An 11,824-nucleotide genomic window follows, 5' to 3' on the forward strand; every position below is an offset into this window, starting at 1 on the left:
CAGTTTTTAGCAGGACTTGAAAATGAAAAAAAAAAAAAATCAATGGGTTCACTCCGAGCAGAATCAATATTTTAATGTTTCTGTTCATTTTCTGTGCATTGTTCAAATAATAATAAAAAAAAAACATTATAAGATTGCGTTTTGAGGTCAAATGTGGCTCACGTCGCATTTTATTAGATGTATTACTTCCGAAATAATAAAGGCTAAAATGCCTGTAATCTAAAGCTAAATGTTTAAACCCATTATAAAAAACAGTTATTAGTTTAGGCTATAAAAACCTCAATCCAAAAACAAATTAATCTAAGGTGAAGCTGATGCCTACCTCTCTTTCGGCACGAATCCAAATGTTTTCTTTTTCCCGACGTATCTGGATGCTAAAATTGTATTTAATATAAAGAATAAAGAGTAATGGTAAATGTGACGCTGTACATGCGTCCGAAAGTTGGACTCCAAATTTCATTCTAAGAGTTATTCTGAGGTTAATATAGCAAATGAAAACTGTTCAGCTTCCGGGAAATTTGAGAAGGACCGCTAGGCTATTGTTCGGAAGAGACATGATTGAACTAGTTAACTGGTAATATGTTGCATTCGCTACAGGATGTCAGTCACGACTCAGGGAGACAGCATCAGGTTGATGTAGGTTTACTTGGATGTTTAGGAGTCAGAATCAGCAATCAGCACGGTATGGCATAAAGGTATTTCTTTCTGTGGTTCCAATATATACAATTAGATATATATGGATGTGGTTCTACAATGAACAGAAAGAAGGAATAATTACTAACTGTAATATTATCATCCCAAATAGTACAGTATTATGCTCACACACTAAGACATTAGAACAATATTAAACTAACATTAGGATAATATATATTAGCAACAGAACAGCAATCCGCTTTATGAAGTAGTCAACTGCAGCCATTGATTACAATTACAGAATGAATAGTCACCAGGAATAATCACTTAATGCTTGACAAACTTCGTACAAATGATGTCTTTCACTACCAGTCAAGATTAGCTTAGCATTAGGATGAATCGTCACATATAACGGCATTAAACAGTGACTAGACACAATCTCAAAGTAACATTAATAATAAACAGTGCACTTACATATCGTCATTGACGCACACCAACTAAACCACTCAGGAATAATCAGAACAGGTGAATTTAGCAGGAATCAAGCGCTAACAGTCCACATCTGACCGGAGCTTAAGGTAATTTCCTCATAACGCAATCGCAGCTACGGCTGATGCAACACTTGCAGTGAACGTAAGTGAGGGTATACTGCCACGTACTGGACATAGTAGGTAATGCTTCTGAATTAACTATATACATACTTGATTCCTTGAGGGCCTTTTGTACAGCCACCCCCAAATTTAGGCACTAAATTTGTCCCTGATAAATGGCCCGCAGTTATGAGGTATCTGTGTCATCAGGAATGGCAGGAAGTACAATCATCCTTGAAACTGGTCTGGTATAAGTCCGTCCCTTGATGAGCACCTCCGCAGTTCTGATATGCCCATCTGAACTTGGCATGACATTGGTGACCTTTCCGATCAACCACATAGCTCTAGGCAATTGGGGGTCTACCAGCATAACAACGTTTCCAATGGCAATGTCCTCGACATCCTTCTGCCATTTAGATCGAGTTTGCAGATTGGGTAGATAGTACTTGATGAACGCAGACCAGAATAAGTCAGTGAGGATCTGACTGTGGCGCCATCGTTTCCGACTGATCATTTCGCTTTGAGGATATACAACTTGTGGGAGAGAGCCGTCAAGCCGCCCCATGAGAAGGTGATTCGGGGTAACAGGATCAATATCTGAAACGTCAGAGGATAGGTATCCAAGAGGCTTGGAGTTCAGTATTCCCTCTACCTCAGTTAACACTGTCCTGAGGACTTCCTCTGTAACAGATTGAGCACCCACAGAAGCATACAAAGCTGATTTAACAGATCGTAACTCCCGTTCCCATGCTCCTCCGAAATTAGGGGCTCCAGGTGGGTTGAAGCGGAAGTGAACTTTCTGCTTCGCTAACTGTAGCTGTAACTCAGGTGACATACTTTTGAAGGCTTCATGCAATTCTCTTTCCCCGCCTTTAAAATTAGTCCCTTGATCAGACCAAAGTTCGAATGGTGTTCCTCTACGTGCCGCAAACCTCCTAAATGCCATAAGGAAGGAATCAGAGTCAATACTTGCTAGTATGTCTAAGTAGATGCATCTGGTTGTCAAACACTTCCAAATTATTCCCCATCTTTTCTCCACTCTGCGTCCAATCTTTAGTGAGAAGGGCCCAAAGCAATCCATTCCTGTGGAATAAAATGCAGGCTAAAATAATTGAAGTCGAGCTACAGGTAAGTCTGACATTTGTGGGATTTTTGGGCTTGCTCTCCATCTCCGACAGTCAGTGCATCGAAACTGGTGATTGCGGATGGCCTCTCTGCCACGCAGAATCCAAAACTTCCTTCTGACTTCAGCCAGGACTCTCTCTGGGCCAGGATGTTTCAACTGGTGGTCATAATCTTGAATGATGAGCTTGGTAAGGGCATGACTAGGGTCAAGGACAATTGGGTGCTTAGTTGCTATGTCGAGTGCTTCGGCTCGTCGAAGTCTTCCCCCTACTCGAATAACATCCATCTCTTTATCCAGCTCTGGACTCAAGGTGAGTAGTTTACTGTTAGAAGGGAGAGGTTTACCTTGTTTCAGGCATTGGAAGTCATCAAAGAAACTATCCAGCTGAGATGCTCTCCACTGAAGGATTTCTGCTTGTAGGAAGTCTCCAGCTGTCAGTGGTTCTTCATTTGCCACCCCATGGACACATCGTGCAGTAGCTTCCAGTAATTCTCTGTAAGTTGTAAACTGGCTGGCATCAGGAATTTCTGCTTTGGAGGTCACTACATTTAGGGCGCAAAACGTTGACTTGCGTAACTCTGAGTCATCTTTCAGACAGCTGGCAGCAGGTCTCTTTGGCCAGTGATCAGAGTGCATTAAAAGGAACGGGGGTCCATTGCTCCATCTGTTTGGAGTGGCTAGGTCCTCAAGCGATTTTCCCTTTGTTAGATCATCTGCAGGATTCAGAGCAGAGTCCACGTACCTCCAATCCTGTGGATTTGTAGTTTCTTGTATCTCTGCAACCCTGGTGCCAACAAAGACTTTGAACCGGCAGGACTCTGACTGCAACCAATTAAGTACTGTGGTGGAATCGGACCACAAGGTAATCCTGTGATATTCAAGTGTAAGTTCTTTCCTTAGCATCTCTGCTAACTGAGCTCCACAGAGTGCGGCACAGAGTTCAAGTCTGGGAACTGACAACTGTTTCTTGGGTGCAACTCGGGAGCGTGCGATTAGGAATGCTAACTGTACCTTGCCTTGACTGTTCTCTGTTCTCAGGTATGAGACTGCACCATAGGCCCTTTCTGATGCATCACAGAACACATGTATCTCTCTCCTTACAGAATCATTGTCCATTTCTGGAGTCACATAGCATCTAGGAAAAGTAATGGAGGAAAGAGACTTAAGTTCAGCCTCCCACTGTAGCCAGCTCTGCAAAAGTTCATCAGGAAATAGAGGATCGTCCCATTCTCTCGGCTTAGCCCACAGTTTCTGAACTAGGATTTTCGCTCTGGTCGTGTAGGGGAGAATGAAGCCCAATGGGTCATATTGACTGGCGAGAACCCGATATAAATTGCGCATTGTGGGTAGTCCATACTCTAAAGGACGGTGCTTGTACCTAAGAGTGTCTGTGGGACAGTGCCAGTGCAGACCCAGAGTGGATTCAGGAACTTCAGTTTCCCTTTGTGACAACCACAGTTCGGTACTGGCAGACTGAGCTTCCTTAGGTAGATGGCTTACTACTCCAGGTTGGTTTGAAGCCCACTGCCGGATGTTAAATCCTCCACTTGCCAGTAGCTTTCTGAGTCGGTCAATCAGCCCTCTGGCCTCATCGGCCGTGTTCAGGCTCTGAAGACAGTTGTCAACATAGAAGCTCCTTTGAATAGTGAATTGCAGGTCATCACCCGACTCTGTGTTGTCAAGGACATGTTTATGCAGGGCATAGGAAGCACAGCAAGGGCTGCAAGTAGTGCCGAATGGGAGCACCTGCCATTCATAGATGTCCGGTTCTCTGTCTCGTTCCATATCTCTCCAAAGGAATCGCAGGATAGGTCTGTCCTGTTCCAGAAGTCGAACTTGATGGAACATTCCTTTCACGTCCCCACTCACCGATACAGAATGCTCCCTGAATCTTATCAGGACTCCAAGGAGTGACGGACCTAGTACTGGGCCAGGTAGAAGGGACTCATTTAGGTTCATTCCCTTGTACTGGAACGAGCAGTTGAATACCAGTCGATTTTTGTCATTGTGAATGACCATATGATGTGGTATGAACCACCGCTCAAGGCTCTGTGGTGGTTTGTCTGGATCGAGTTTGGCCACATAACCTTCCTCCAACAATTTCTTGATCTCCGCCGAATAGGTAGCTGCTCGTTCTGGGTCTTTCAAGAGATGCCTTTCAGTTCTACGAAGGAGTGGCATTACTGCTTCTTCGGAGGCGTTAAGACAAGCCATACTGGATTTACGCAACAGTGGGGTGGCATACCTCTGAATGCCATTCACGTCAACTCTCACAGTTCCTTTGTTCAGGATTTCAAGGGCCGCCTGATCCTCTCTGGAGCGAGTGACCTGTTTCTCATTACGATAGGGGAGAATGTCCAGTTCCCATAGCTTTGTGACATTTCTCATCAGCTCTGTATGCTTGGGTGACAAAGAGGTGAAAAGGACCTGTTGAGGATGAAGAGGATTCAGAAGAAGCTTCACTGGGCCCTGTAGTGTCCAACCCAGTCTTGTTTTGATGGCAGCTGGCCCGCCAGGTGGTCCCAGGTTAACTGGCTCGATTGGAGTGATTAGATGAGGCTGATCAGCACCAATCAGCAAGAGTGGGTGAATCTTCTCAAAGGACTGGATAGGAAGTCCCTTTAGGTGTTTGTACTTACTTACAAGGGCCTCCATAGGATAGGATTGTTGAGCTAACCCTAGGTGGTCGGCTGTGAAGGCTTGCTTGATATGGTATGTCTTATGTGATTGCGCCACTGGAGAGATGCTGAATGAAACCTTTGAGCCTTGCAGTTGCGACACTTTCTGATGGATGGTTCTAATGGATAGCTTCTCCTCTTCCCCTTTCAGATTCAGTTTCTGGGCTGCAGCAAACAATAAGATGGTGCGTTCGGATCCATCGTCTAGGATGGCATAAGTGTCCAAGGTGCGGTTATTATATTTCAGCAGAACTCTGACTACCTTGAGCAGAACCCGGCTATCTGTTCCAGGTTTGTCCAGGTATAAAGTTTCCGCAGTGGAACTTGATGCTGGGGAATTATCTTTGACTGACTTGTAATTGATGTCATGGAGTATCAGCAAATGTTTCCCTCTACACTTGTTACAGGGTTTCTTCAGGTTGCACTGTGCAGATAAATGTGCCCTTCCACACTTCCAACAGCGTTTGTTAGTCTGAATCCATTGCTTCACTTGTTCGGTCGTGAGCTGCTGGAAGTTGACGCACTGACTAAGGAAATGGTCTGCATTCTCACAATAGGGACAATAAGCTTTAATTTTCACCTTGTTCTCTGGCAAAGTGGCAGGTTTGATTGGGGAGGAAGTTGTATTTGTGGCAGGGCTGCCTGCTCCATGCAGTACAGTAGCTGGTCTTGACCTTAGCTCTTTGTGTTTATCAGACCTTTGCTTTGGCCAACCTTTCATCTGAATGTTTCCCACCACATCACTACTTTGACACCATGATTCAGCTTGCAACCATTTGGAGAACTCTGGAAGTGTAAAGCTTGAGGATTGACTAGGCAGCATTTGTCTCCTGAAAGCAGCTCTTAAATCAGGTGGCAGCTTAGTCAGCAGACGAACCACATGAGAACCGCACGTCAATTCGGCATCCCCATCTGGTCCCAGGGATTTCAGCAGTCCTACCAGGGCTTGAACTTGTAATGCAAACCTTTCGAAGGCTTCAGGGTCTCCTGGAAGAACATCTGGTGCATCCATTACTCGAGCAATCTTACTCAAAGCAAGTTGGTGAGGCTTACCAAATTTCTCTGTCAAGGCAGCCATTGTCTCTGTATAAGGATATGGAGAGTTAAGGAAAGAATCCGCAATCAGTCTTGCCTCTTCCAGTTGCAGATGGTCCACCAAGATCTGGAACTTGAACAACTCTGACGCATCTTCAGGTAGCAGATTGTGGAGCGCAAGCTTCAGGCGAGCAAACTCGCTTGGATCTTTTTGCACCAGGTAGGGTATACTGGGCTTAGGACCACGGTATTCTGCAGCTGACTCTTTTAGCTGGATGGAAGGCTGCTCTGCCCAAGAAGGCTTGGGTTTCTGAGTAGATAGGGTCACTGAGTGAGGGTACATATCGATCTTTGATCTCGGCGCAGGCACGTAGCCGCTCTGGAATCTGTCAAATGGCCCATAAACTCGGTCAGCAGCATATTGTTGGTCAGGGTATTCATAATGCACAGGAGGTGGCTCTTTATAAGGCTGTGCTGGTCTGGGTGGTGATCTGCTAGGGGTGCCATGCTTTGATGCAACTTCTTCTTTCATTAGCTGTAACTGACCCATCATTTTGTCAATCAAAACCATCATGCTTTGTGGCTCAGTCAGGGAGGCTCTCTGCTGCTGAGGTGGGTAACTTGGGTCATTAGCACCATGACTCACAATATAATGTGAATAATGCGGAGTCCTAGCTGGCAGTGAATAAGGATCAGGGGAACCCACATATGAAGGAGAAGCATGCGAGTCAAGCGAAGCACCCTTTCCATACAAGGTAGGTGGAGCACTGGTACTTATTTGAACCTTGAGTGGACTGTAGGGGGCATACTGGTCGTTAGCGGTCTGTTCATGGAAGGGAGTAGAAGCTTAAGGTAGCTTTCTAGTAGCAGTGCGATACTGGAAGGCTCCGAAGGACTGAGCTCTTGAATCTGGAAGGCAGGGATATGAAGTTGAATCTGATGATGGGTTTGCTTCTTTAGGTGGGGTACGATGTGCCATCTGTTGTGTACCTCCTCTGCTCTCACTGAATTCCTGGTTTTGTCTGTGCTCATACCGTGCTGTGCTTAAAGTATAAGGATGTTTGTTACGTTTCTGATAACCTCCATAGTTCACTTCAAAATCATCAAAGCAGGCAGGGTGACGTGTCTGGCGTTTTGGCCGTATGGCCTCTGGAACAGTTCCTCTCTGATGCTCATCAACCATGCTGTCACTGTAGCAAATCACATCCGGCTCGAAGGACCACAATGTTCGGAAGAGACAGGATTGAACTAGTTAACTGGTAATATGTTGCATTCGCTACAGGATGTCAGTCACGACTCAGGGAGACAGCATCAGGTTGATGTAGGTTTACTTGGATGTTTAGGAGTCAGAATCAGCAATCAGCACGGTATGGCATAAAGGTATTTCTTTCTGTGGTTCCAATATATACAATTAGATATATATGGATGCGGTTCTACAATGAACAGAAAGAAGGAATAATTACTAACTGTAATATTATCATCCCAAATAGTACAGTATTATGCTCACACACTAAGACATTAGAACAATATTAAACTAACATTAGGATAATATATATTAGCAACAGAACAGCAATCCGCTTTATGAAGTAGTCAACTGCAGCCATTGATTACAATTACAGAATGAATAGTCACCAGGAATAATCACTTAATGCTTGACAAACTTCGTACAAATGATGTCTTTCACTACCAGTCAACATTAGCTTAGCATTAGGATGAATCGTCACATATCACGGCATTAAACAGTGACTAGACACAATCTCAAAGTAACATTAATAATAAACAGTGCACTTACATATCGTCATTGACGCACACCAACTAAACCACTCAGGAATAATCAGAACAGGTGAATTTAGCAGGAATCAAGCGCTAACAGTCCACATCTGACCGGAGCTTAAGGTAATTTCCTCATAACGCAATCGCAGCTACGGCTGATGCAACACTTGCAGTGAACGTAAGTGAGGGTATACTGCCACGTACTGGACATAGTAGGTAATGCTTCTGAATTAACTATATACATACTTGATTCCTTGAGGGCCTTTTGTACAGCTATTTTAGTTCTCCTCACTCCACAACAAATCATTTCAATTAACAGTATTTAGAAAAGAACAAGAATTACAAATATAAGAAGCTATAGCAATATTAACGACAAACTGTAATTAATTTAGGCTAAAACGAAACTTTGTCCTCTTTGATGTTCGTAAAGTTAGTGGGTCCACACACACACACACACACACACACACACACACACTCCCGGAGCAGTGTTCATCATTTATGCTGCGGTTGCCGGGGAGCAGTAGGGGGTTCAGTGGCTTGCTCAAGTACACCTAAGTCTTGGTATTGCCAGCCCGAGACTCGAACCCACAACCTTAGGCTTAGGAGTTATACTCTCTAACCACTAGGCCACGACTTCCCCAAATTATAAATAAAATATAACATACAATATAACTGCCAAAGAAATTGGCCCTGATTATCTCAAATCAACATAATTTTCTTGTTTAACCTGTTAAATGTCACCCCGTCCCATATACGGGATGCCTACGTTGACTATACTATATTACAATCAAATCTAATCTAATCTTGACCAACTATATATCGTTGGAAAGGTCTAAAACTCCCAAATATATATTTTAACAATATTTTTTGTTAAAAATTATGTAGGAAAAGTAATAGATTAATTTATGACGAGTGCACCCTCAGAAATCTACATTACAAAAGGAGCTTTGACCTTTGTTTAAAAAAAAAAAGACTTCCTCGTTGCCTTTTTCTCTATCACATTTTAGAAATCATCAGAAGTCATATATCACTTGAAAACCTAAAATACAAAAATTAATCCTTTAAAACCCATTTTAAAATCAGACATTGCATTACCATGTATTTGGCACATCAAAATCATGTTACAAAATGTTTTCAGTCATGAATTATAAAAATTTTACACTTTCAAGTCTATCTTCAAAGATGTGACTGACAGTTAAGGGGTTAAAAAGATGTTTACATATTTGCCAACCAATATTTTCAAACATGTTCAATTTCATACATTTTCAGAGGGTGAAATCCGTTGCCTGCTTCTTAACATTAAAGGTAAAAAATAATAAAAAATTGTAAAGTATTTATCTTTGTTTGAATAACTCCTCAACCTTACCTTACACATGAATACTGGAAAAACAGCCCCTTTGGTGTAAAACACATTAAGTCAATTTATTTTTAATGATGACCAACGTAAATAAGGGCTCCCCCTCCCTACAAAAGCCAGTTTAACCACCGAGCACAGGTATATTTGGAGCAATAGACAAAAGTCATTGTATGGGTCAAAATTATTGATTTTTCTTCTCATTAGGATATTAAGTAAAGATCGTGTTCAATGAAGATATTTAGTAAATCTCCTACTGTAAATGTATCAAAACTTCATTTCTGATTAGTAATATGCATTGCTAAGAACTTCGTATGAACGACTTAGATTTTTTTGCTCCCTCAGATTCCAGATTTTCAAACAGTTGTATTTCAGACAAATATTGTCCTCCGAACAAACCACACATCAATGCAGAGATCATTTATTCAGCTTTCAGATGATGGATACATTTCGATTTTTGACCCTTATGACTGGTTTCATGCTCCAGGGTCACATATATTGTATCTTTCAGTTCATGTTTATTATAATTCAGCTGATGAGAATGTTATTGATCACGAGTGCTGTAATGTGGATCTAATCTCGTGCACCGATGAGTGTGGGGTTGATGCCCTGAGGATCATGTGTGTTTCTGATGGTGTGTGTGTGTGTGTGTCCAGACCCGTGTCAGACGCTGAAGGTGTCGTGTCTGCAGGGAAAGCCGTCTCCTCCTCTTCCTCCTAAGAAGCTGATGCTGTACTCGTCCTCCTCCTCGGCGCTCTCGTTCACTCCCTGCAGTCACCCGTCGGACCGCATCATCGACGAGCTGCAGAAGGCTCTGGCGCTCGCCATGCAGAGACTCGACAGGTGCGTCTCATCTAATCATCCATCTAATACATTAGAATGCATCATGCAAAGAATCAGCATTGCATTTGATAATCCCAGCGTCTGCATGCTGTGCACAGAAAACACCTGCTCTCATCACTGTACAGCAGAACATCATGAGAGTCTCTGAAACACACACGTGATATAACAGAGGACACCGAGTATCTGCAGTGGGACAGGTGACCTAGACATGAGAGTACAGTTCAGCTTGTGCTATCATCAGATACATGTGATGTTTAAAGTCCTGATAGCTTCACAGACTTCACTCAGAGATGCATGCCCATCAAACACAGTACAATAATTCACAGTTTTTAAAATGCAGTCATTCTAATTTTAAATGTACATTTAAAATTCTACATGTAACGGAAGTAAATGTATTTTTAAGGGAATGGTAAGAGTAAAGGGAGTTAATGGATGAATATAAATTTGTAATATAACTACAGGTGCTGGTCCTATAATTAGAATATTATCAAAAATTGATTTATTTCACTAATTCCATTCAAAAAGTGAAACTTGTATATTATATTAATTCTGATATATTTCAAATGTTTATTTCTTTTAATTTTGATGATTATAACGGAAATCAGTGTCCCAGAGTCTGGAGGAAGAGAGGAGAGGCACAAAATCCACGTTGCTTGAGGTCCAGTGTAAAGTTTCCACAGTCAGTGATGGTTTGTGGGGCCATGTCATCTGCTGGTGTTGGTCCACTGTGTTTTCTGAGGTCAAAGGTCAACACAGCCGTATACCAGGAAGTTTTAGAGCACTTCATGCTTCCTGCTGCTGACCAACTTTTTTGGAGATGCAGATTTCATTTTCCAACAGGACTCTGTACCTGTACCAAAGCTACCAGTACCTGGTTTAAGGACCATGGTGTCCCTGTTCTTAATTGGCCAGCAAACTCACCTGACCTTAACCCCAGAGAGAATCTATGTGGTATTGTGAAGAGGAAGATGTGATATGTCAGACCCAAGAATGCAGAAGAGCTGAAGGCCACTATCAGAGTAACCTGGTCTCTCATAACACCTGAGCAGTGCCACAGACTGATCCACTCCACGCCACGCCGCATTGCTGCAGTCATTCAGACAAAAGGAGACACAACTAAGTATTGAGTGCTGCACATGATCATACTTTACATGTTCATACTTTTCAGTTGGCCAAGATTTCTAAAAATCCTTAAGTTAAGTTTTAATTTTCTGAGATACTGAATTTGGGATTTTCCTTAGTTGTCAGTTATAATCATCAAAATTAAAAGAAATAAACATTTTAAATATATCAGTCTGTGTGTAATGAATATTTGCGTTTACATTTATTCATTTAGCAGACGCTTTTATCCAAAGCGACTTACAAATGAGGACATTTGACAGTGGAAGCAATCAAAAACAACAAAAAGAGCAATGATATATAAGTGCTATAACAAGTCTCAGTTAGCTTAACACTGTACACGTAGCATGGGATTTTAACTAATATAATAAATAAAAAGAAAACAGATAGAATAAAAAATAATAGAGCAAGCTAGTGTTAGAGATCTTTTTACACACACACACAAAATTGCATAATAAATGAAAAGAAAATAGAATACAAAAAGATTACAAAGGTAGTTAGATTAAAAAAAAAAAATAGAATTATAATAGAGAGTGTTAAAGTTCGAGGGTCAAATAAAGATGGAAGAGATGTGTTTTAAGCCGATTCTTGAAGATGGATAAGGACTCAGCTGCTCGGATTGAGTTGGGGAGGTCATTCCACCAGAAGGGAACATTTAATTTAAAAGTCTGTA

General features: G+C 42.1%; 2 protein-coding genes across 10 annotated transcripts in view; one reads left to right on the forward strand and one right to left on the reverse strand.

Moving 5' to 3' along the window:
- LOC113039354 (phosphatase and actin regulator 1) overlaps positions 1–11,824 on the forward strand; it is a 38,552-nt gene that overhangs the window by 19,129 nt on the left and 7,599 nt on the right. For all 9 annotated transcript variants that reach the window (XR_003274968.1, XM_026197283.1, XM_026197286.1 and 6 more), the window contains one exon: positions 9,846–10,032. Coding sequence is in view for 8 of the 9 variants with exons in the window: in XM_026197283.1 (XP_026053068.1) it covers positions 9,846–10,032 (187 nt within the window). In the remaining variant the exon portion in view is untranslated. The remainder of the gene's footprint in view (positions 1–9,845; positions 10,033–11,824) is intronic.
- Positions 145–8,616, reverse strand: LOC113039346 (uncharacterized). Its single transcript, XM_026197244.1, has 2 exons — positions 1,108–8,616; positions 145–748 (listed from the first exon to the last, which is right to left on the reverse strand). Exon 1 carries the CDS (start codon positions 6,634–6,636, stop codon positions 2,326–2,328), a length of 4,311 nt encoding a protein of 1,436 aa, XP_026053029.1. The 5' UTR covers positions 6,637–8,616; the 3' UTR covers positions 145–748; positions 1,108–2,325.

Source organism: Carassius auratus, chromosome 2 (assembly GCF_003368295.1).
Source record: "Carassius auratus strain Wakin chromosome 2, ASM336829v1, whole genome shotgun sequence".
In the NCBI taxonomy this organism is placed as follows: domain Eukaryota; kingdom Metazoa; phylum Chordata; class Actinopteri; order Cypriniformes; family Cyprinidae; genus Carassius; species Carassius auratus.

What these genes read in the sequence shown, in the direction of transcription:
- LOC113039346 (XM_026197244.1), bottom strand. Translation starts at nt 6,636, where the DNA reads ATGATGGTTTTGATTGACAAAATGATGGGTCAGTTACAGCTAATGAAA.